The sequence below is a fragment of the Leuciscus leuciscus genome (genome assembly GCF_965113295.1).
Source record: "Leuciscus leuciscus genome assembly, chromosome: 10".
NCBI classification, from domain to species: domain Eukaryota; kingdom Metazoa; phylum Chordata; class Actinopteri; order Cypriniformes; family Leuciscidae; genus Leuciscus; species Leuciscus leuciscus.
In genome coordinates, this window is record NC_138734.1 from 3,947,816 (window position 1) to 3,974,429 (window position 26,614).

The 26,614-nt window shown below is 40.5% G+C and overlaps 1 protein-coding gene across 1 annotated transcript; it reads right to left on the bottom strand.

Moving 5' to 3' along the window:
• Positions 1-119: 119 nt before the first annotated feature.
• Positions 120-26,599, bottom strand: kcnj5 (potassium inwardly rectifying channel subfamily J member 5). Its single transcript, XM_082182254.1, has 4 exons — positions 26,361-26,599; positions 12,075-12,157; positions 9,476-10,352; positions 120-1,850 (listed from the first exon to the last, which is right to left on the bottom strand). Exons 2-4 carry the CDS (start codon positions 12,135-12,137, stop codon positions 1,507-1,509), a joined length of 1,284 nt encoding a protein of 427 aa, XP_082038380.1. The 5' UTR covers positions 12,138-12,157; positions 26,361-26,599; the 3' UTR covers positions 120-1,506.
• Positions 26,600-26,614: the final 15 nt, after the last annotated feature.

Below are 26,614 nucleotides of genomic sequence, written 5' to 3' on the forward strand. Positions count from 1 at the left end.
TTCTCACCTATAAATCATCATCATCATTAATCAACTGCCCTAATAATGTAACCACACACACTGCATCTTGCAATGGGGGAATTTAGTTTATTCCCCATGTACAAACAACAAAACCAGTATTCAATTATACGTTTCTTTATTCATTTTATTTATGTAAATTGCCTGCATATAATATTATTCAGTGAAAATGACTTGTCATTGGTGAGATCCCTCTAAACTGCAGATAAACTCTCAGCAGGGGGTGAAGTCTTCTTTAAAGTCTCTTTCCTCTCACCTTCATCCATAATTTAGTTGTACAGTTTTTGTAGAAAGCATTTGTGTTTTTGAAGTCTGCATGCCTTATAGAAAATACCCTGTTCAGAAAGTGTATAGAACTTGCGTTAGGGTTCATGCTTTAAAGCAGTTCTTCGGACCGCTTGGAAATAGGACTGACAGTCTCACGCGCGTGGCCTCAAACTTGCACACAAATCAAATGTGATAGAGACAAAATATGAGTCCAGGAGTGCGGACAGGGCAAGACTGAACTCAGCAGGTCAACCAATCTTTCACAGAGACAATGCATGTGCAATTTTTCCATTCTTCGCCGTTATTTTAGTGTACTGCAGGTTTACATACTGTGCGTCTGCCACTGCAGCGGTTGTGCTTATGTCTGGTGCACCAGCAAACATTTTCCAGCCTTCAAATTGTCTCAAATTCAAGCCGAAACACATGCAATAATGCACTTCAATAAGAGTCAAGGCCCATTCACACCATAAACAATAACTGTTATAAAACTATCATTGGAATCACTCTTATTTTTTTCAGGTAATGACTAATAAAATCATTGACAGCCAATCAGAATCCACTTGAGTTTAGAGAGCTCACGCTTTTAAAGCAGCAAACAACACAACTGCATGTGCGCTTATAATAAACAGAACATGCGTGGATGCTAATATAGTTATCATAATAGTTATTTGTCTTGGTGTGAACGGGCCTTCAGGGGAAATTGATCATTATAATGCGTAATTATAATGCAGATAAAACATACAATAGAATAGCTTAAAGAAACCGACACCGCGGGCCTTCGCCGTGGTTAAATACACAAGCGTTGCGTTTGGCTTCATATTTCTCGTAAGAGTCTTTGCATCGGGATTCTATTAAAGCTGCTTTTCTGTTATGGTTCGATTAAGAGGTTTGACCTCCGGGTCGTTCATTTGCGGTGGGACTGATGTGTACAATATATGGCTACTATTTCGTCCTTGAGGTACAGGGCGTTGATCGATACCATGAAAATCTGCACGACAAAGTTTATAAAGCTAAAATAGAGTATGTTTAGGCGTCAATAACGTGTGCGGTATAAATATACGGATTCTCATCTGTTTGTGCGTCTAACCTTGATCTACACATCAGCTCGGCTCTCTAGAGGGTCGTATTGCATGGATTTTGCAAGGATATCTCTCCATGCAAGGGGAAAGAAGCTTGCCAGTCACTACAAAGTCCTTGAGTCTGTTCAGAGCAGGGTTTCCCTCAAGGGTTCTCCTCTAAACGGTTGGCGGAGCCATTGTTTGTCTCCGCCGGCTTCTCGCCGTCCTTCTCCGTGTCGTCCCGTGAGGTTTGGGTGGAGAAGGGGTCTGGCGTGTGTTGCCTGAGGTCGGGGCTGAGGAGAGGCAGGTGAGGGAGGAGTGGGCTCTCTTTTAATCGAGCGGACAGTTCTTTAGCGCTACAGGTGGGGGTGTTGGTCTCGTATATGTCGTGAAAGTTGTTGTAGTCGACTTCGTAGAAGCCCTTTTCCAGGGAGAGCACCGGGGTGAAGCGGTAGCCCCACAGCACTTCCGAGTCCAGGTAGGAGCTGCGCGCCTGACACGTCATGCCTGGATACATGGAGGGAAATATGGGCGCAGACACGCACACATGCAGGTACATACAAAGACACATGAACACGTGCGCATGGTTATGTATACACACACACACACGCACAGAGGAAAGAAAAAGGGGAGAGAGGGAGAGAAATAAATTATTTATGAGACAGGCTCTCAATGTTTACAGTAGCTGTACCGGTCAGATGATATTGGAGTTACAAGCTTTTGCGGGTGAGATATGGGCCGTATCAGTTTGTGAGCTGCATTTCACATTACGTTCCCATTTTAGAGCCAAGAAAAGAATAGAGCTCAGAAGGTCCGTAATGTCTATCACATCACAACATTGCTTTTATTTTCTGTCTTTCAATCATTTTTTATTTCAATGACACAATGTTCTCTTCTTTCTGTGATAAAATCGAATCGAATTCCATCAACGTATTGGCATGGGGGTAAGATGTGCCACTTTTTACTTGCTTTATGTTGTCTTCTGGCCAACAGGAAATGGTGGTAAGAATAATTAAATAAAATGAATCTAAATTATATTTCAGGATGTTTGTTATATATGTTAACTTTATTTTTATTACTTTATTTTAAAAACACGCATCCTGGAATATAGTTGAAACTTTGCTGCATGGTTTATGAAAATGCAAATAAAAAGCAGCAAAATTTAACGGGAATTGGATTTTTTTTATTATTTATTTATTTATTTATAAATTCTTGTATAACAAGCAAAAAAAGAATGACATTCCACTGCGAAATAAAACGTAATTCAATATACATATAGTAAATGAGTCGACGAGTGAGTAATTTTGCACAGGAGTGATGCGGTTCTCAGACTCGTCACCAATTTTGGGTTTGTGCCCAAGGGAAGAGAAGTTTGTTTGTAAAGCGGATTGTTTTAAATTTCCTTTCCTGAAAAGGTTTTGGGTGTGAAATAATGTAGCATGAGCTGGAAGCCAAAGGCATTACAGTGATCAAACGGCATATTTCATTTACTATTTGGTGTAGTGTGTGTCTTCAGTTACGGTTATTTGAAAACAGCTTGAAACAGAATTGTTGGCCCATATCGCTAAGTTGTCATGTAAACCTGAGTTAATGTGCTGTGTGCTTCCCACTTCCATATCCATCACGTCCATTTTTCATACACAGAAGACAGGATGCAAAACACAAAAAACAAAACCTCAAGATGATCATTATCCTTTCACGTTGACCTCATACACACCCTCTAAAACAGCTAGAGGATAAAAGGAAATTCCCTAAATTTGTATGCATGTCTTGCATCACCTCAGCAATTTATGTTTTGCCTTAATGGGATCAGAAACTCAAAATCATGCAGTACTTTTAGTGTAGACCTGTAATTACGGAAAAAGTCCAAGTTGTTAATCACTGCATTTATGTTTTTGCAAAACATTAAGAATAATACCAGAGTAAAACCTCATGATTACAGGTATAATACTCAGTGATGTCATATATAATAGATAAAACTGTAATTACAGATTATAGAGAATTAAAGCACACCAGCATATAAAGCCAACAGTGTCACAATCTACGTCAGTGGTTCTCAACTGGTGCGTCAAAACCCCACAATGGGTTGCAGGCCCGTTCTGAAAAGATCACTGAATGCTAATTGGAAAAAAGAAATCAGCAATTAATAATATAATCATGCATTGGTAAAACAAATAAAAAGGTACTTTTAAAAGATTGGTGCAAATTCATCTCTAAGTTCTACAAGTACATTTGTACCTACTTTTGCATAAACAAACTTAGTACTGTGTTGGGTCTCCACTTGATGTAAAATCTGGCTCCTGAAGCAAAACCAATTGAAAACCACTGATCTACAATGTTGCATTGATTGAAACGTAAATGAACGTAACGCTCTGAGAGTCTCTGACTCCCCCTGCTTTTCCTTCACATGTTTTAGAGCAGCAAGAGTGTGTGGGAGTGGGTGTAACTCATTTAGCATTGTAGTTTACTCTCTTTTTTCTCTGTGCGTGTGTGTGTTTGAGTGAATGAGAAAGACATGGAGAGGGTGTGTTGATCTCAGTAACCTAGCAAAGGCCGGTTTCATGCACGAAGATGCTTTTCAAATCTATAAATAAGGGCACAGCACCTCAAGGCCAGGAGTTCCTATGCCTATTTGTGGAGAACAACGGCGACACTGAAAGCTACTGACACATATGAGGACTATCATTTCTCCTCTGATAAGAAGCACCAATATAGGAGCTGCTGTTGTCTTTGCCATTTTCCTCATTTCACTTTAACATACTATTTGAATTATATTATAATTCTTTGTGTGCTTGGATTAGTACACTTAATACTACAAGAAATGTAACTTGCCTGGGTAATTAAACATAACTGTATTCACTTATCTTATTGTTCATGAGTGGCAAAGACATGAGAAGTGAAAATCACCGCCTTCAGAGGACGCCAGAATTCTCCACAGGTTTGTCTGAGCTTTAAATGAAAATCCAGCACTAATAGTCTGCGTTAAAATTTAAACTGTTCAAGCACACATCAATAACCTTTAAACTGCCTCCGCAGTTCCTCCCTTAATCAACACAACACCTCATAAAGTCAGCCTTTAAAAATCTATATTAGTTATAGAACATTAATTCAAAGCAAGTTCTTTTCTGTGGGTTTGAGACTCATTAATAGCAAAATGAATGGAAAGTTAATGGGCTCTACTTAAAACTCAGAGAGGGCTATATCTTAATGCCATCGGACATGTTTAGTAGATGCTGGCTGGTTATGAGCACTCAATGGGCTGCTGTGTTTTAGGCATTTATTATGCTGATGAGATGACAAGCATTCAATGGCAGGTTATTTTTCTCTAATAGGTAATAAACCCGATTGATTTTAAATCCATATCGTTAGACATATGTGATCTGCTTCTAAACTTTCAGTGTTAATTGTACTGCATAATAGCCAGTTCAGAAGCAATACCAATGACAATTTTAAATGCCCTATGTAGGCATCAAGTACTAATAAGTAGCGCTCCTCGCATGAAGTGCACCACAGCGCATTTATTTATTTGAAAAGAGTTTGGCTTAAGGATGTTGCTAAAATATCATAGCAAGCAGATGTGATAGAACAGTCAGTTTGAACAATTTGCTTTTTTCCTGAAGAATTGTTTTGATAATTAACATTTCATAGCAATGCTTTTGCCTTCTCAGCAAATAACGTATGCAATGCTTCTAAAAGAAGACATCTTAAGAGGTAGCATAATCAAAAGGTAGCAAATGAAGCTTTAAAGGATTACTTCAGAATTAAAATGTCCTGATAATTTACTCACCCCCACGTCATTCAAGATGATTATGTCTTTCTCTCTTCAGTCAAAAATAAATTAAGGTTTTTAAAGGGAAACATTTAAGGATTTTTCTACATATCGGTGACTTCAATGGGAACCAACTGGTTGAAGGTCCAAATGTGAGTTTCAGTGCAGCTTCAAAGTCTCGACACGATCCCAGCCGAGGAGTAAGGGTCTTATCCAGACAAACCATCAAAAACACACACATTTATATACTTTTGAACCACAAATGCTCGTCTTGCACTAGCTGTGATGCGCCAAACATTATATAATCACATGGAAAGGTCAAGCGTGACATAGGCGGAAGTACAGACCTAGTTTTTACAAAGCGAACGTGCAAAGACTAAGTCAAACGCCCTTTACAAAATAAAAGAATACATAAAAGGTAAAACGATGACGGACGATTTTGAACCCTACATTTTCCGTCAGGTTGTGGATGTGCAAGAAGAGCATTTGTGGTTAAAAAGTATATAGTTATTATAATTTTTTTGAAAATGAGCAATGGTTTGGCTAGATTAGACTCTTATTCCTCAGCTGGGATCGTGTAGAGCCTTTGAAGCTGCATTGAACCTGCAATTTGGACCTTCAGATCCACTATATGGACAAAAATCCTGGAATGTTTTACTCAAAAACCTTCATTTCTTTTCGACTGAAGAATGAAAGACATGAACATCTTGGATGACATGGGGGTGAGTAAATCATCAGTACATTTTTATTCTGAAATGAACTAATCCTTTAAACTGCTGTCTATGTAGTCAGCTCACAATAGCTTTTGGAACAGAGTGTCTCAAATATGTTTGCATGTCTTGTTCTGCAGTGTGATGAATCTTTCATCAGGGAAAAGCTGTTGTTCCCGATCGTATCGTTCAGGATCAAGCACATTTCTAAAATGAAAACTGCTTATGAAGCAACAATTATATGATGCAAATTACATCTGACTAACCATCATTACAGTCTCGTCACGTTCATGCAAATTGCAAGCAGTACTCAAGAGACTCACTATAGAACTCCTGACCCTCACTACTGGAAAAATAATAGACTAGACCAAAGCGGCTATCCATCATCTCTGACACATGCCAGGGCTGAATTAAAGCATTGCTAAATTTGACAAATCAGACACCTGGTTGTTTGTGACCTTATTACACTCACCAGGTCATTAGCTCTCTGTACTGCACATCTAAAGGAAGCCATCATCCCTCATTAGCAATGCCTTCGATCTGGTCAGCGAGCCTATTTGTATAGGCTTATCCTGGCCAACAGCACCCTGATCTATACCTGGTGATCTGTCAAAGGTGTAATTTACACATACTTTAGTAGATCAAAGGCATCATAGCACATCGCTATTGACATGCGCTTACGTAGGCACATCTCTACATGGGAAAGTGGAAAACATTTCAAAGTGACAGGAAGGTTGAGGAGACTGCTGATATGTCATATGGCGTCTAGGGCCCAGAGCAAGGTTAGTGTAAGATTAAATTCTTCCCATTAGATCCTTGGATAAATCAATCAATAAGAATTGCATGTTTGTGGTATCCAAACATGCAAATTTTTGCATTATGAATGCATTAAATCATACAATGCTTTTCACCTTTTCTTTGCTGAATCCTCATTGGTATTCACTGCAAAACAAGCAAAAAAAATTGGATGCCTTCACGGGGAAGCATGTATAATGAATTGGATTTAGATTAGCAGTGTAAGTTCTTTTTGGACAAAGGCCCAATAAGTAATTTGAATTGCAAACATTCACCTGATATATCTGATAAACCATGGGAAATGTTTCAGCCTGGGAATGAATCTGCAATTAGACAATACAGGCCTCTTTATTCCCCAAACAGCTCCAAGAATAAAGAAATCTTCTCAAATCAATATTGCACACAGTGTTCTGCAAGGTTAACGAAGTATCTTAGAATGAGATCTCTAGATAAATCCATCCACTTTCATATATTCAGATGGCATTGTTTGCTGCTAAAGCCCAGGTATTAAACTGGCATTGCTTAACCTAGTAAAGACTGTTCCTAAATAATATTACATTGATTGCGTTAAGCAGACTATGACACATTTTTTAAGTAATGGACTAAAAATAAGATGGCCCTGAAAACTGAACAAACTGTCTCAGGACTGCTACAGTACCTCCACATTAATAGAATTATTAATAATCAATCTGAATGCCACAACACCCTGGGCTCTTTGTTGTGTAATGTGTATTAGGCTACGTGCACAATGCAAACCTTAATGCTCAGTCCTGATATATTGTTCAGATCTGATTTTTGTTTTGTTTGTTTGGCTGTTCACATTATCTTTAAAATGTGGCCAATATCAGATTCAAGTGTTAAAGCAACACTAAATAACTTTTTTTACCTTAAAATAATGTTTCCAAAATCGTTTCAATGGTTCATCAAGTCGTAACAGTATGAAAGGCACTTCTGGATTCACTTTTCAGCCCTATATCTGCTATAACCGCAACTATGCAAGTTTGCCACATCGGGTAGTTCGAATGAGACATAAGAAACTACAAATTTGACTTGCTTTACGGCAAGAGTTACTATAGTCATTATTTTGTTTTTCTTCGTTTCTGATATCGCAATACATCATACTTTCATAAAATCATGCAACATACTCTACCTTGTCTCTAGACATTGTTCATTCTAAAGCCTGTGCTGGATAAACAGCGAGCATGCGTGCGACAGTAGGCTGTGGGCGGCGAAATTATTTACGACAGCGGTAATGGACAATTCCGCTTACAACCTGTAGGGGGACCGAAGAGGAAAAGTTCTTTAGTGTTGCTTTAATTGGTTACGGTCCTGAACTGACCCGCATGCACACAAGAACGATAACGGCACGCAGCACACTGTCTTACGGAAGTAAACACGGAGGTTACTGAAGTCAGCATTTACGTGTTTATTTATATAGAGGTGATGTACCGCAGAAGCCAGCGAATTTGTGCGCAGGCGATAAGGAGGACGCAGACGAGGATGAGCAGAAAGACAGCATTGAGCAACTTTCTTCTCGAACAGTCTCAAGTTTTGCTTGTATAGAGCTGTCACCGTGATCATTATGAGTATAACAGCTCACCATCCCATCAGCACAGAATTGTGACGAATGTCGATCTAGAGTGACGTAAAAGTCGCATGAATTCTGATGTCTGTTTAGACCGAGGTCGCATTGCAAAAAATCCGACCTACATCTGATTTAGGACCAAACCCGATCTCATGAAATGCGTCTCTATAGCACACATTGTATTTATCGTGCAATTTATACGTGATTTTTTTTTGCTACATAATTTTATTTTTTTTACGTGCATATGATATGCACTGTAAACCCCTTTGGTAGGATTAATGGTGTGGGGTATGTGCGTATTACACGCCATAAAGTGCATTTCATATGCACAGGAAAACTGCTTATCATGCACGTAAAAACTAATTTTCACGTATAAATTGCATGATAAATACAATGCGTGCTATATAAGAGCACATTTCATGAGATCATGCTGTAGGACCACATATAGAAGTGGCCCAAATCAGAATCGAAAAGATCATATTCTACAAGGTTTGCACTGTTCTCACCGTTATAAAAAAAAAAAAAAAAAATCTGATCTGAGCAACAAAATCGGATTTGGGCCACTTTTGCCTGCAGTCTGAGTGTAGCCTACTGATGTCTTAAGGTATAATACTGTGCTCTCAAAGACATTTTAAAAGCAGTTTCCTCATTGAACTGCCTGACCGTTATTGAGTTTCACTGACCTAAGAACTGGAACAATGTTAATTAAAATGAAGAGTGGAAAAATAAACTTTTTTTGCTCCAATAAGCTTTCCAAAGGATCCCCTCCAGCAGAGTGGAACATACCCGGAGTACTTTCATCACCTTTCACCTCTTTCCACAACTCCAGCCTGGACAGGTTTGCAAGGACATGGCAAGCCAGACCACAAGAGGCTCTCAGATCCAACCCATCTCATGTGTAGGAAATACAGCATCAATATCAAAACATTTATCTTCTTGTCAGTTTTTGAATGTTATTTCGTGTAGTCAGCATACTTATGGAAGGGATGACTCAGCACTGTCAGCAAATGAATAATGCCGGAGCAGTTTTGTATATTTAAATGACTGACCTTTAAGTTCCTCGCTTACCACAAAACAAATCATGGAAAATTCATTGAGGTCAACTGCTCTACAGAGCTTGGCAGTTAATGCACAACTTGCTCCTTGAAGCCATTCCAAATGACTGATAGTATAGAGGGTTAATGTAAAGCTTTATTTATGTCATTTCTTACTCATGGAGACTATGACACTTACAGGTCAAGAGCTGAATTGCTTGATGTCAAGGAGAACATACCTGTAGCTTCGACCATGCCCTCCAAGATGACGACAATCTCAAACTCTTCCTTTTCTATCTGTGCCCGGGACATCTCCCAGAAAGGACTCTTCTCATTGATCTCGTGTGAGATAATGAGAGGCGACACCAGGAAGAGGCGATCGTCTCCTGTGTCAAAGCCAATGTTGATATCCGTCTGGTTGAGGGGAATGAACTCGCCCTCCTTGGTCTGCTGCGAACGAATGAGTTTGGCACGGATTGACGCTTCCACAATGTGGGAATTCCTCAGGTCACCCACTCTAAACATCAGGCACATCTTGTTGTCCCTCACAGATATCACGGCCTTGTGGGAGAACATCAGCGTCTCTGCTCGGTTCTTGGGTTGCGAGATCTTTACGAACATGCAGCCCACCATCATGGCGTTGACAATGGACCCCAAGATGGCCTGTATCAGTAGAAGTATGATCCCTTCTGGGCACTTCTCCGTGATGACACGGTAGCCGTAGCCAATGGTGGTCTCAGTTTCAATGGAAAAGAGGAAAGCCGAGACAAAGCTGTTGAGGTTTTCCACACATGGGGTCCAGCCCTCCTCATCGCCGTGTAGGAGATCTCCTCGTATGAGCGCAATAAGCCACCACAAAAACCCAAAGAAGAGCCAGTTGACCACATAGACCAAGGTGAAAATAAAGAAACTGAGGCGCCAACGTAAGTCAACCAGTGTTGTGAAGAGGTCGCTGAGATAGCGATATGTCTCTTGAACGTTTCCATGATGGACATTGCACTTGCCGTCTTTCTGTACATAGCGCTGGCGGGGTTTCTTAACAGGATCTGAGATGAGGTGGGTGCGATCCGTAGGGATTTGTGATTCCCTCAGGTGCTTGGGGAGTTTCTTCACCTGCTGCAATAGAGAGAAAAGTAACAAATTCATTCTCGGGTAACAGGATCAATGTGACATAGAAATCTTTGCTGAGCTTTTCCTTCCAGAGTAAGAAACTGATTCAAAATAATGATGACGATGATGATGATAAATTGGGCTACAATATCAGCAAGTCTGAACCTGTAATCCTATATTAAGCATCACTGTTAGGGAGTTCTAGGGAGACCGTTGGTTTGTTGAGGAATAATACATGCATGATGTGATGCTTCCAACACGTCATATGGTGTTGCAATCTAGTCCCACCAGAATCATATAGCATATTTTGCATGCCAGGTCAACAGCTCCCATATGCCTCAGTCCCATCTCTTCACTTGGCTGCTATAAGCCAGGCAATGACAGCCGTGGATCACATAGTTGCCAACATCAAGCAGAGGTACGTTCCCGCTGTTCCTTCCTAACAACGTAAGTGCTCTGATCTTTGCTACTGTCATGACATTTTCACAGTACGTCTCGGCACACACAGCACATGCAGATTACTGCAACATTGTAAAAGCACTGGTGGCTTTTTCTCTTTTTACTATTGCTGCTCTTTTTATCCCCATGATGACTCTCTTTCGCTCTTTATCCTTGGCCCCAGTCCATTTTTTTATATATATATATTTTTTTGTTCTACGACAGCTCAATGGGACACTTCCCCCATTGCCTTCCTCTTCCCTATGGGACACTGGCAAGCCCGGATAAGAATCCTTACCCCCCCCCTCCCAATTCAACAACACAGTGTCCTCCACATGAGACAAGGACGCTTTGGCACATTGTCTCTCCATTTGTGGAAGATTGTACTTGGTTGTTAATTGAAACGTGGTATCATGTTAAGGTGGTAGCAGCCAATTATAGGCAAGCATTAAAGTGCTTATGAAAAAAAAAACTGGCACAAACAGAGACCTCATGCTGCACACACACCTGCGTCCCTCTATTTTCTGTAAAACAAAGCCAGATCTTGGGCAAAAAATAAAATAATAAATAAAACAGACACTTTTTGTAAACATCGCAAAATATCTACAACAAGAGCCAATTTTCAGTATTTGGTGTGCCTCCAACTTTGTACTTCAAGCTAGATATTACATTCAGTATTCATTTTAAAGTCATAAATGAAATATGCATTTATGATATAAATGATAGGATTCATATAAAAATATGCATTCATTATTATATATTAAATACACTTAAACCAGTTATTTGAATTCATAACATGTACAATATTCACACAACACACGACCTTTATAAAAATATAAAATATTTATATATTAGATTATTACACAGATCTCTGAATACTCTGAATGTGTAACCAGCTATTTTATTTAATAACCATAACATAATATAATGACCATTATACAATGACCTGACAATGATAGTGTAAGAACAGCACACAATGCAGATTATTGACTTGCCTGACAATTGTTGCCTGAATTTTATAGTTAATTACGTCCTTCACCCATTATTTAGTTCCCAGTGTTTTTCATTATTAATGATTTCATTATAGTTAAAAAAATGTATTTGAAGGCCAAGGTCTTTTGATTTATTAATGATTAAAATATACTGAAAATATGAATAAATAAAATTCCTCTTATTTTTATTGTATAATATGCATAGTTGCATGGTTTGCATGCAGGCTGGGTGATCTACTACAGTAAATGTTCATTTTACACAACTACTGAAGCTGACAGTGCTATGGGGCCGGCTGACCTCTCTCGGAGTCACTCCTATCTCCATGTCGTGGTCCATGTGGACGCGAGAATCTCCTGCCATCCTCAGCTTCGACTGCAAACCTGAAACAGAGAGAGATAACTCAAAAGAATAAAACAACATAATCGCCCATGCTTATTGCTTAGTAAATAACCAATGCACACTATGATTTTAAACATGTTTTCTTGTGTGTAAAACTTTTAAATAGGGGGAAACAATATTGAGTAGACCTTTAATGAATAGTCAATTTACTAGTCTGAGCATGAGCTAAGCCTTGATACATTACCAGTATTGCTTTTGGATGGACAAATGTCATTACATGGATTTATTGTGTCCTATGGGAATATGGAATGGTTGGTTTTAGGATTACCACTGTTTACAGATTCACATGAGGAAACACGGCTCATTCAAAATTAGGGTTAATCTGATCAGCTAATATCTCACTCACTGTCTCACCCTCTCTCAATGAGGTGAGTAAACAGATTTATCATGTCAAACACCTCGGGAGAAACTGTTCAACCATGGCTGTTTGACTCTCTAATGGGCAAACAGAATAACTTAACCTGACTGCTCAGGTTCTCACATTAAATAGAGTGTTTTTTTAAATGTGACATGACATGACATGACTGTAAGACGGAACAAGACGCACACACACGGACACCTTTGGGAGAACATCTTCGATGGTAACTTGAAGGATTAAATCAAAGCTCACAAGGGAGATGTACTTTCTGAGTGTGCGGATTGAGTTTAATTTGTGCCTAAAACAGGCTGGCAGTCTCAGCTGTTTCCTGCTCCCTAAAGACCGACTGCATCAGCACCGTCATGCCATGAAAGCTGCTGCTGTCTCCATCATCCAGTCAAGCTCTCCGTCACACTAACACACAGAAGTTACGCCAACCTGGGTGAGCACCTCTGCGTACTCCTCGCTCCTGGCAGCTCGCTATCTCTATTCTGACACTTTTAGTGTTCACCTGTCAAATATATTGAGCTACACTCTTGAGCTGATACGGCCTGAACAGAAAGTGCTGCTGTAGTGTAGGACAAAAAAATGATAAAACGAATCCTTTTGATCAATCTTTTTAAAGGTGGTCTAAGCGATGTTGATGACGTCACTTCTTGTTGACGTTAAAAGTATTGTCAAACAAAACGGAGGCTAGCTCGACCCTCCCTCCTCCTCATCCCGTCCCCTCCCTTCCGTGCTTCCTGAAACAGTCATGAACCATTTAGAAAAACCAAACTGGATTTACCCGCCTTTCCAGCAAAAACAGATCCACCTGAATTTCAGATTGGAAGCCCTTCTGCTGGCGAACGCTTTTGAACGCTTTTCCGATGTAAATTCAGGACTTTGCGTGTTCCTTCTCCTTTTCCCTATTCTTTGTTATTTGTTTCTCGGAATGTCGTCTCTTTGGTCGTGTGTTGGCCATATCAACATTCTCAAGAATATAAATTTTTAACGTTAGTCGTTGTCGTTGTCTAGGACATCTCTCCTCTAGCTAACTTCCCTCTTCATGTTTTCCTCTCCTCCACCCCCACCCCCACATACTGAATAAAATAAAATAGTTAAAGCAAATGGAGTGTCTATGATCTGGATATAATGAATAACAATAATAATAATAATAATAAAAACATATTATAATAATAAAATAGTAAAATAGAATAAAAAAGTTTGAGCAAATAAAGTGTCTATGATCTGGACAGAAAAAAAAAATAGTTTAAGCAAACGGAGTGTCTATGATTGGACAGAAAATATATAAATAAAAATAAAATAGTTTAAGCAAATGGAGTGTCTGCGATGCACTGTGATTTTGCCAAGTAAGATGTGTTCCTGGATCAACATATGTCTGTCCAGAAATTTTGTCCTAATCCTATCCCTACCCCTAAACCTAACCCTAGCCATAACTTATCCCTAACATCAGTGGGATGTTACACTGATGTAGAAACAGCTAACCCTGGTTGTAAGCCAAACTCAGGTCGATTGGATTGTTCATTTATTCACTCTATTTATTTTTTATTTTGGTTGTTGTTCCGGGATCAACCTTTGTTAACACAGGGGCGTCCGATCCTGCTCCTGGAGGACAACTGTCCTGCGAGGTTTGGACACCCCTGCCTACGTTCACTAGGTTTTGGAGTAAGTTTTACGTTACATCTTACAGTACTGTTTTGTTTCCATTAACGGGTCATTGTTATGGAAAACTGGATTTCTGTTAGTTTAACTTCTAGTTCAGATGTTATGACATGGTGCATTAAGCAATCATTCAGCTCCAGATCCTGGTCACTCCCACACTGCACCTGTGCTCCCGTCGGTAATGTCACGCAGCGTCGCCTATGCTAATCGCTTACATAAGGTGACTAATGACAGCAAAAAATTGATCCCCGGCAGCATATCTGCAAGTCATGCTAGTCATGTTCACTCGCTAAGTGATCTGGAAGCTGTTTAGGATATTAGTTAAGTAATGGCATATATATATATATATATTCCTCTGAAACACAGTGTAAAAAAGGAAGAGAGTGAGAACTAGAGAGAGAGAGAGAGAATACACTCTATTTAGGGGGATATTTTCCAATTCCCCCATTGCTTAAAAAAAAAAAGACCTTAAAATAGGTATTGATCATCTAGGAGAGTAAATCAATGTAGAGTAATCAGGTGAACCGATGAACCCCGGGAGCAAATTACCACAAAATGCTAGTGCATATTTTTCTTCCATGGCTTGTAATGGCCACACACACAGCTTGAGCTCAGAGAAAATAACCCTCACAGTCGGGAATGAGATAATCAGCACCGCGTAGAGCTAAACACACAGAACCTGGTGTTATATGCATTGGCCAACAGCTGATCTCTGACTAATTAGTGCACCCTAGATAGAAAGCCTCTCGTAATAGAGCTAAATTCAATTTGTACGTTTACACACAATTTGTACTTTTACAGGAATTTGAAGGCCGGCCTCACTGGAGATTCAAGTCCTTTGTTTGACCCTTGTTCTTATTTGTCTAATTCCACTCCACCGCAGTTACATCACTCATCTCTATTTGCTCGGCCCTGCTTGTGCGCAGATGGCACGTCAGAGCTGCCATCCACTCAGGAATACAGTGTTGACTGACAGGTCTGCAGTGAAAGGGCACACTGACGTGACCCGCATCCGAATGCACATGGAGAATACATCACAGACAGACGGCAGGCCTCCACAACATTCTGTCCTCTGCCATTTCCACATTTCATGACAAAACGGTCCCTGTGCAGCTCCATGTGACTTCGATGGTTGCACGCCGGTGAAGTGAGCCAGAGCAGAGACTGTTCCCTCCTGCTTATCTGGCTGTTCTGAGGGGGTAACAAGCTCCTTATCGAGCTCTTAGAGGAGCTATGCTTTTTGTGATTTTGGAGGCTGGTTGCAAGCCAGATGAGTGAGTGAGAGAGAGAGAGAGAGAGAGAGAGAGAGAGAGAGAGAGAGAGAGAGAGAGAGAGAGAGAGAGACAGTGAGAGAGAGAGAGATGGACAAAGACATGAGAGACAGTGAGAGAGAGAGAGACAGTGAGAGAGAGAGAGATGGACAAAGACATGAGAGACAGTGAGAGAGAGAGACAGTGAGAGACACGAGAGAGAGAGAGAGAGAGACAGTGAGAGAGAGAGAGATGGACAAAGACACGAGAGACAGTGAGAGAGAGAGAGAGAGAGAGAGAGAGAGAGAGAGAGAGAGAGAGAGATGGACAAAGACACGAGAGAGAGAGAGAGAGAGAGAGAGAGAGAGAGAGATGGACAAAGACACAAGCTCACGTTGCAAGCAAATCACTCCGCAGAAGTAGCAGTGCTTCGCCTTCTGAGAATATAGTTCCCAGTATGTGTACGGTTAGAAGATGGCTGTCTCATGTGACCTTGTTATTTGTACACTCTGTAACTATACACATCACAACATGTAAATAGGAAAATGTTGGCGTTATTTTGTCACTTATTGGGAGCAGTATGCTAGCTGGAGCCGTTTACCTCCAGTCTTTGTGCTAAGCTAGGCTAGCGGTCAGACAGAGTTACGGCACGTACGGAGATGAGAGGGGTGTATATGGACTTATCTAACTCTGGGGGATACGGTGAATAAGCTAAAGTCCCAAAAAGTCGCCGTGTTCCTTTAAGTACAACACATTTGTGTCCTGTGGGCCTGTGTATTGCATAAATTCACACTAAGAAGTAGCGACTCATAAGAGTCACTGATTCATGAATCGGCACTGGGCAGTATGTTTTTGATTCACTAAAAGGAACTGATTCATAAGAGTCATTTGTCAAAGAATCAGACTACACTGTATGCGTTTGATTCACCAAACGGAACTGTTTTATCAGAGTCATATGTTCAGGAATAGGACTACACTGGTTGTGCTGTGTGTTTCTGAATTATTCAAATCAACCGAATGAATCATTCGTTCAGGAATCGTATTCTAATTCAAAGTTCTGTCTGCATCACTGGATCGAAACACATGCGACATCTGTTCATGGAAACTTATCCTGGTGAGATATTTATATGGTGGAGAATGCAGGCTTTAAAAAAATCAAATGTCAGCTCTCGAATGCTCTATTACTTTCAGACCGGCATCAATATCTCTAAGTGGCTGAAATGATGTTTGTACAGCAACAGTTTTGGCTGTCAGACTGCTTTAATTGCACTGGAAAAAAAATGCCGCCGCATAATTTGCAGACATCAGCTTCTTTTCACTCTGAAAGGTGATCTCTGTCCCATGAGTGAGACTCTCCAGGCGTGCACTTGTATCAATACTAATTAGTGTTTGAATGGCAGGGTTTAGTGGGAGGATTCTCACACACGCTCTCACCCCTTCATCATTGCCTCTTAGAGGAGATCAGCGCAACACGCTGGGAAACACTTCATGCGCTAGACCTGCAGATTCGTCATCAGACTGCAGGGCTGTTAAAACCTCCCTTAACAAATAGGACCAGCTGCTTTATCGCAAAGAGAGACATTTCCTGCAATGTCTGGGGAATGACCCACGTGTTTTTGTCAACAACACACTGCAGTCCCAGAGATGTCCAACAACCCGATCTACTCAAACACATGGGACAGCAATGACTGCTGGAGGAGGACTCGAGCTCACGCTGCGGCGGAGCGTTTTACTACTCAGAGATGAGTTCATTCATCCATGTCCTGCAGTCAGGGGTTGCGCTTTTTGCTCTCTTCCCTTTTTATTTCGCAGGAGTAAGCAATTCTGAAGAGTCATCAAAACAAACAGCGTAGAGCTTCCTCGTTCGACTCTTCAACATAGCATTTCTGTAGCAGTGTTACAGTCCCTGTGCAAATCACTGCTGCCTACACACTTCATAAGGCCTTTTGTAGAAGATGACATTTAAAAATTCATTTGAATGCACTGCAACATCACATGCATAAAAAAATAAATAATTCTATAATTTTGTTTCAGTGTTTGATAATCTATGGTCATAATAATGGCACTGTAACAAGCACATTTTACACTGCAAAAAAGTAACTAAATGTGAATTAGTTTGAAGCAACATAAAAACCCATGCTAGATCAAAATAATTCCCCCAAATGTTGCCCCAACTAGTCAAACACTGAACAAATAATTTCATAATGAACAAATATTAAACTGTCAAGCTTTAAAGGGGAGCCATGAAATTATGAAAGTCGTCCATTTGACTCGTGTGCTGTATTCCAAGTTTGCAGAAGCCATATGATGACTATGTGGAAAAGGCATTATCAAAAAATTTAAAATACAGTTTGTCATGGAAAACTTTTATGATACTTATGCATCCTTAAGCTTATAAGCTTAAAAGCTAGTCTATGGTGAGCGGGAGGGGACATGTTCGGTTCACTTAGTTTTGTCGTGGCCACGAGATTAAAGGTAGGGTAGGTAATCATTTTTCTTAAAAAAAAACATTCCAAATTTGTTTAAACTGTCTTTATATACCAATACATAATTACAATGTAAGTACTCTGAAAAAGAAAATTTAAAAATCGAGTGACTGTAGACCTTTTAATCTGCAATAAACACAGCTCATTATTTCCATTCACTCCACCCCCTCCCTTCTGAGCTCCTTCCAAAGCCACGCCCCCAAAACACATGAACGCGCGACGCCAAACGCTCAGGCTGGAACAAGACGCATTTATTACCTGAGACGAGTGGAGAGGAAGGAGCGCAGTACATACAGTGACATCATGTCAGAATCACATGTAATAAAATACCTAACTTTATCACTATGAATATAAACAAATAAGATTTCTTTTAGTACTCACTATCAAGCTAGCATATCGATAATGGTAAAGTTTCATTCGGTAACGAACTATATTTATAAGGCAAAACTAAAGACAGGTTGCATTGATACACGTTTTTCCATTACCATCAGTTACACTGTGATGAAGATGAATTTCGTGTAAGATTCATAACATATACGGTGTTTTGCATGTAAGAGTTTCCATGATGAAAACATTGTTGACTCTAATGAAGACTAACGTACACTCCGAGTCCGGAGACAAGTACCGCATCGTCGGCTCGAGGACAGGTCCGGGGTCGAGGGCGAAGCAGAGGAGGTCGTTCAAGAGTGCGGGCAGGGTCCGAGGAAGTAGTTTTTGCCTTGTTTGCCTTCGCTGACTGCATATGCAGGTGCTTTGAGCTGAATATTTCCGGGAACGGTGACATGTGATGAGTGCACGCCGGGCAGCGCGCGCAGTGGGGCTCGGGGCGGGCACGAGACATGAAGGCATCTGATTGGTTCTTTACATTCGCACCGAATGGCAGTGATTGGTCAGAGTTTTTACTGTCCTGCAGCTGCTACAGAGGTCTGATTTTTTTCATTCCTTTTTCTAAACACATAATGTATTGACTACTATCAGGATGGAAGGACCATTTCACCCAGTATAAAAAAAAGTGTTTCTGAACAGGATTACCTACCCTACCTTTAATCGTGAAATTAATTTGTGGGAACGTGATAAGTTGTGGGAACGACATCCTTAAGTCATGGCCACGCGATGTAAAGTTGTGGCCTTGAGATCCTATGATGAGAGAACAACCTATTTTTCTCGTGGCCACGACTTCATGTGTTGAAGAAACGAAATCTGTTTCTCGTTTCCACGAGTTAAATGCATAAACAACCTGGGTGACCATAGCAACCTGGAATTATTAGAAATGGATAGGCCTTTAATAATTAAGAAATTATTATATTAACATGTTTCCTATTATATTATGTCCAATGCTGCCTATAGACTATAGGCATTAATATATTAATATAATCATTTCTTAATTCCGGCCTTATTTTGTCATTCTTAATTAAAAAATAAATCTTATTATAGGCCTATCCATTTCTGGTAATTCCAGGTTGCTATGGTGACACAGGTTGTTTACGCAATTAACTTGTGGCTACGAGAAATTAAGTTTGTTCCCTCAACATATGAAGTCGTGGCCACGAGAAAAATATTTTGTTCCTTTAGGATTTCAAGGCCATGCCATAAAGATGACGTTACCTCCAAAAAATGATCTCGCAACCACGACTTCTTATCACATTCCCATGAGTTAATGTGACGTTCCTACGAATTACGAATCTCGTGGCCACGACAAAACTAAGTGAACAGAACTTGTCCCCTCCCGCTCACCGTACTAGTCCTCTTGCATTGAAATTGCATTACATTTACATTTATGCATTTGGCAGACGCTTTTATCCAAAGCGACTTACATTGCATTATCCTATACATTTATACATAGGTATGTGCAATCCCCTGGGATCGAACCCACAACCTTGCGTTGTTAACGCAATGCTCTTACCACTGAGCTACAGGAAAGCATTAAAAAGAATGACTGCATAATTTTGTGTCTCACAGAAAAAATTTATTCATATAGATTTGCGATGACTTGAGGGTGAGTAAATTATGATAAAATGTAGATTTTCGGATGAATCATCCCTTTAAAAAAAGGTTTTCCCACACTGGAGGGATCTTCAGGGGGTTATATTTTAAATCCTAAAATATAAAGCTGAAATGATTTAAGTCGAAATAATACACTTATTAGAAAACAATTAGTTTATTTGTTTACCTGCATATAATGAGAACCACAAACATGCAAACGTGTCGTAACTTCAGGTCAGCGGGACCTAAAAAACAACGTCTACTTTATGAGAGATTGAACATACCCTGCGTTCGGACACTTCGTCAACGTCCTCGTTGCAGCGTCGTCTTTGGTGTGAGTGCGAATGTGTTTGAACGTACACACACACACACACACACACACAGCGGATGATGGCTCGGCTGTCTATATCTGAAACTGTTGTGACACTTTGAGGTTAGTCGGGGCAAACGAGTTAAAATGCCCCTGGAACGAACAGCATCCAGCGCGGCTCGCTGCCAGCTCCACATTCACTCGCCTGCTAGTGTGTGTTCAGCCGTGCATGTGTGTATTAGTGTCCCTATCGCTCTGAATGACACCAAGGCTTCAAGAAGACATCCTGTCCACACTAAGGACAATTAGCCTAATGAAAGGAGTGCGTCTCGGAGAGAGCGTCCTATCAGTGACAGGAATAGCAGTGGCTGAAACTAAGCCGGCACTGGCGCCATGACAGCGACCTTCCTCGCCGTCCCACACCAACACAAGTGATGCTTCGGGAAGTTCACATCGGCGGCCAAATCACACCCACTCCAAAAGGCTTTATAGGGTGTGCATGAATGCATACATCCCTGGTCCAATGACACTCACTCAAGAGTGCTAACAAGGCCATGCTCTCTAGGCGGTCCTGACTGGATGTGTACGTGTGTGTTTGCTGGGGGTGGGTTGTGTTAAGTAGAGAACAGGCTCTTCAACACTCTCTCCCGTGTTTATCAGATGGCCTGTCAGCTCCCTGAAGTGATTTGCAGCATCGGGTCTGCCAAAGTGAGCGCCGTGTCCAACTGCCCTAATTAGCATTTCTCGATCACTGAATCACAGCCTCAACAAGGCCACTTAAACACCTTAAGTCTGTCAATAAAGTGGTGCGCAAACAGAAAATGCTAAATCCTTTTCTTTTGGGAAGACTTGTAAATCCAGTGATAATGGACTGGGATCTCTGGGGAATCTCTGGGAAATATTCAAAATGTCAGCACACGTGAAATGATTGGTGCAGCGCATTCACTCGCCGGCAGATCCTCCCGAAGACAGACCATCTGTTCTGCACAAACACACTGTACATCAGAGTTCACTGTACTGGAAATCAAAGCTCTTATTCTCTATACTGAGCAAGCAGGATACCTATATGATGCAATCTGTTTGGATTTCCATTCACGGTTCAATAACAGTATTGCGAAAAAGGACAAAAAAACATATCTTTTTAGAAATATATGCCTCATTATACACAAAGGGCCAGATTTACTAAACAGGGCAAATTAGCTTGAGAGCATAATTCCATAAAAGCGGCAATGGGGGTGGAAAGTTCTGCGCTTGATTTACTGACGTAAATGAAAGTTTATATAATGACCAATGCACTCTATCAAGAGCGGCGTAAATTAGCATCTGGTTTAAGACGTGCTTTTTTGGGGCGGTAAATAATGTTGCATATACCAGTAAATTGACTATAGCGCAAACCTTAGTAAATCACCTTGCGTGATTCATTTTAATACTCTCCTCCCATAAATTTGGCGTCTGAAAGGGAAACTCCTACAAATGCATATGCAACAAGATCAGACGCAAAAATAAAGCCTTTTCAGTGCTAATGTTTCTCTGCATGTCTTTAGCAAATCTAAACAGTAGTTTTTTAATGCCAAAATAGGGTTTGTGCTGGCACAAGCTGTTAGAAAATCTGGCCCTAAAGGATGTATTCAGTTTAAATATATATTTTCTTGGTAAAGTTAAAAAAAAATATGTGCGAAAATAAATTTATATAAAAAAAATAAAATTATTCCTAAACCCTATCTTGTAACAAAAAGGTGATATTTTTTTGCGGGTAAAATCCAGTCATCTCACTAGGAATTCACACGATTGGAAATTTTGCGTGAGAGAAACTGGAAAAGGCCTGAAACTCTTCTGTCTTTAAAAGCATCACAGAACAAATGTCTCACATTTCTAATGTTGCAACCATGTAATATATACATCTATAACAATGTATATGGTGCTTCATCGATTTGACATTGATCACCTTCTTGACTTCTGAATGACTGATGCAATCTCATGCACAAACACACACACACACACACACACACACACACACACACACACACACACACACACACACACACACACACACACACACACACACACACACACACACACACACACACACACACACACACACACACACACACACACACACACACACACACACACACGTACGTTTGTATGATGTGAGGACATGGATCTTCATGAGGACATTCATTGATATAATGCAATCCCTAACCTTATCCCAACTCTAACCTTAACCCTCAAAAATCCCTGTAAAAGCTGTCAGAAATTGGGGACCTCACTCTGATGGTTTAAAACTCAAACTGGTCCTCAAAAAGATAACTATACAAGCACACACACACGTACACACTGCAGTCTTTCACGGCCAGAGATGTCCTATTTATTGCAGAGATTGGATGCAGCTAAAATAAAGTGTCTGGAAAACTTTTGATTGTGTTTGTTGTAATATTTCTCCAAGCACATCTTTTCATGCTTATAAATCAATACCTGCTATATTTAGAGAAGGCTTGAGCTTGTTTTCTTTCAGATACACATCAGATGTTGTGATGCATCTCTGATTTGTTTGCGTAAGTGTGTCGGCAGCATCTCGGTGCAGAAAACCAGGGCTGAATGTAACTATAAATCTGCCGTTTAGCCACACCTTTTGTTCCTTCACCTTGCCTTTTCATTATCTGTTATGTCTGCTTTTATTGCACGCTGTCAGTTTCACGCAGGCACACACAACCGTGAGGCCTGCCGTGTTTATGAGGCAGAAGGTGAAGGAATGATTCTCTGTTACGGCACGGAGCGGATCGTCTGTTTTACGAGTGCCGATACTTCTCACTGTGTTGCTCACGTCAGCTCTGTAAGTCACAGGACTGCGGTGACAGGCTGGAGTGTAAAAAGAAGATCTACATTCAAATGTGATGCTGCTGCTTTCACATATTTGAGAATTACCATAACGTCTACGCTGAGCTGTTCGCATCCTCAGACTCAGAAATGACTCGTTTCTATGGCAACACTCACAACACCGAAAGAGCTTCAAAGTACCTAATCACTCAATTAACTCGATTCTCTGCAATTCATACCTTTATAATCTCTTGCAAAAAAAGTGGAGGAACAAAAGTAAAAGTGGTTATAATACCTTTAAATGTGTGAGTCGTTTGGGTGTTTTTACATGAGGTCATGCTGGAGAAGCTGGAGCTTTCATTAAAGTCCAACTTGATATGTCTGACAAAGATGGGAATAGTTAACTATTTCGCATTTGGACAAAGTTACTTGCACAGTTTCATGTCTTTTATTTTGTTGTGTCTTAACGGTGTAGTTCATGTCTTTTATTTATTGGTTTCCTTGTGTATTCTATTCTTTCATTGGTTTATTTGTCTTCTTAAGTCTTGTCTGATTTGTCCAGGTTGAATAGACTTATTAGCTCGTTATTTTCTATGTATACAGTATGCATAATTATAATTATGTATTGTCAGGAGAGTTTATTGTTATCACAATATCATGAGGTAGAACTAAATAATACATAAGAGCAACATATATTTCACTCGTATGTTGCCATTTTTTTCCAATTTATTTCCCAATATGTGCTAAAATTCTAAGAAAAACAGGTGTTTCTTCTCTTGTTACTTTCTATAATCAAAATGTTGTATGCAAAACACTGTTTTGACAATGTTGTTGGTATAATACGAATGTATTTTTGTTATCAATTCAAAGGATATTTTGTCTTCAATTTCAATTTCCATCCTTAAAATCCTTTGTAATATCTCTTTAACAAAAGTTATATCCTCAATGACATCATCTGTCAGGAAGTGACATCAGTTGATGTGAAAACAACCGCCAAAACAAACATCAGTAAGTTCAATGGATTCGGTGATATTCCGCGTAACTAATAACTGCAAAACACTGTATTGTGTTTGATAAACATAAATCAGTATGATCATATCAGAATTTTGACCATTGACTTCAGCTCTTTATTTCCATCCTGTTTATTTCCTCTTAATATTTAAGCTGGAATTAATAAAGTTGAATTACCTGTGCAAAGTTGAAAAAGTACAGCATAAGATGAATGACCCACCATAAGATTTAATTTAAAGACCTGTCCTTTAAACCGCTAGCCTCTCAGAGCATACGGATCAATGCAGCAGGAAATACAATTCCTCTCAAACTGCAGCAGAACCGAAGATACTCTGAATGTATTAGACAGAAGTTTGATCTAATTATGAACAAGGAGATGGATTGCGCTTGAGGACTTTTCTGCTCGGATCTCACCTAACACAATGCAAATGGAGCACGGACTTTTGGGAGCAAATGAGGTGCAACTTACTATTTGATGCACGTCCACACACTCACACATCAACACAAACACAGTTATGCTGTGTGTGTGTGTGCAAAGTCGGTTTCTTTCAAGGTAACTCAGTGACAGTTGGGACTTCCACAAATGTGAAGTGTAAGATCACTCAACAATTAGCCTGACCGTGACTTCAGGAACCGTATTTCTGCTGCATGGTCAGGATTGCAAAGTGTTTTCTGTGCTCACTTTGCTGAATATGTAATACCCAGCTCTGAATTTTAATTATGCCATTATGCACTCATCCTCATGCCATTCCAAATCTGTGGCTTCTTTCATGGAACACAACATTACACAAAAATAATAAATAAAGCTCAAATCTATATGACTTATTTTTTTTTATGGAACAACAAGTGAAACAGCTTGCTGAGGCTTTCAAGCTTCAAAAACAACACAAACGCATTATAAGAAATATTCCATGTGACATGCACTATGTTCTGAAGCCATAACATAGTTCTGTGTGAGGAACATAATTTCATCCCACATTAATTGTAGTTGCATTGAAAACAAATGTCTTCCTTTGCAATTCACAGATAAATTAAAGTCATACTAGTTTGAGTCAGTAAGTAATTCTCCCTTTAGTAAGTCACACTGGTAAAATTGGCAGAAGGTAATTGAGTAAGGCCATTGGAGTGTGTGACGCAGCTGTTTTGCTCAGAGTTTAGGGAATTCTCGTAAAGTCAAAGAGGTCAAAGGTCACTCCATCAGAATCAACTGTGCCATGGCAACCATTGGCTTAAATGATGCGCAAACTCTGGCAAACACTGACAATTCTGCAAATGGATTAGGCTGAAAACTCCTTAATGCATTTATGTGCTTAGGTGTGTGTGTGTGTGTGTGTGTGTGTTGATCAGGCTTTGCCTATAATGTAATATCCCCACAAGGATAGTAAAAACTAAAATCACTCCCATTTATGAGCAACAGCCAACAATCCCCACGGGAAAAACTGCTTAGTAAACATACTAAATAAAGTCTTGAGGAAAATCTAGAAGAGTGAGAGTTAAGTTTAAGCGTAAGGTTAGAGGATACACAATTTGCATAATGTTTGTGTTTCTAGTAACTCCATGTATAATTAAACATGACATGAGTGAAGGAAAAGCGAAACAGCACATTTTACACATTAGCTAGGCAAGCTGCAAGCAAACTATGAAAAATTCACAATCTCGCTCTCATTCCCTCTCCTTGAAACCGCGATGGAGCTGGCTTTAATAATCTTCCCCTTTATCGAGCAGCCCCCGCTTTGTTCCCTGCTTTTCGAGCTGAGTTATCTGGAGACTCTTAAGTGTGACAGGACCAGAGAGGCTAGACGGAGGAAAATCTCAGTTTGTATTTGCAGCCCCAGGCGAGAGGACTAATACCCCTGTAACCAAGAATCAGAGAGAATCGATATGACTCCCGCCGACAGACATTCACTCGGTTCTCCTCTAGAAAGTGTGCGATCGCCGCAACACACACGCACGTAAACGCACACGTGCATGCACTCACATGCAAGTTCTCCTGCAATGCAACTGACAAGGCTTGCGAAACTCCTGCAATGCACTAAAACACGTGCTCGCTCTCTAACCCGGGAACGCTGGGGAAACACACAGCCTCGCGTGCTGGAAGGCGTTTTAGATCCATGGCACTGTGGATGAGGAGCAAACGCTCGGCGTCTCAATGGGACAGGGGTCGCCGATGGGGTAATCCTGTGATCCCCGCCGGCTCTCTGTTCCTCTCAGCATGCAGATCCTCCTCAAGAGGCACGATGGCATCGAGACCCCATTCAACGGTGACACAATCGGACTCTATTCTCTCCCTCCTCTCAGACTTACCTTCATCGGAGCGCAGAGGTATCTGTGCGGTGTCATGTTAGGGCATCTGCGCTCTGTTCTGACTCCAGCTCTGATGTGCTCATCTCAACAGCCTCACTGACTCGACACACACACAGCGCTCCACCACCTCCTTACCTCGCTCTCCTGGAGGATGCGAGCGAGAGAGCGAGAGCGAGAGAGAGAGAGAGAGAGAGAGAGAGGGAGGGAGGGATGTGAAAGTGAGCATGAGAGGATGTTTCCTCCCCCACATCCCC

Coding starts and splice junctions, on each gene's coding strand:
- kcnj5 (XM_082182254.1), bottom strand. CDS start 12,137: ATGGCAGGAGATTCTCGCGTCCACATGGACCACGACATGGAGATAGGA. Junction 10,353..12,074: donor TAGGAGTGACTCCGAGAGAG/GTCAGCCGGCCC, acceptor TCTCTATTGCAG/CAGGTGAAGAAACTCCCCAA. Junction 1,851..9,475: donor GGGCATGGTCGAAGCTACAG/GTATGTTCTCCT, acceptor CCATGTATCCAG/GCATGACGTGTCAGGCGCGC.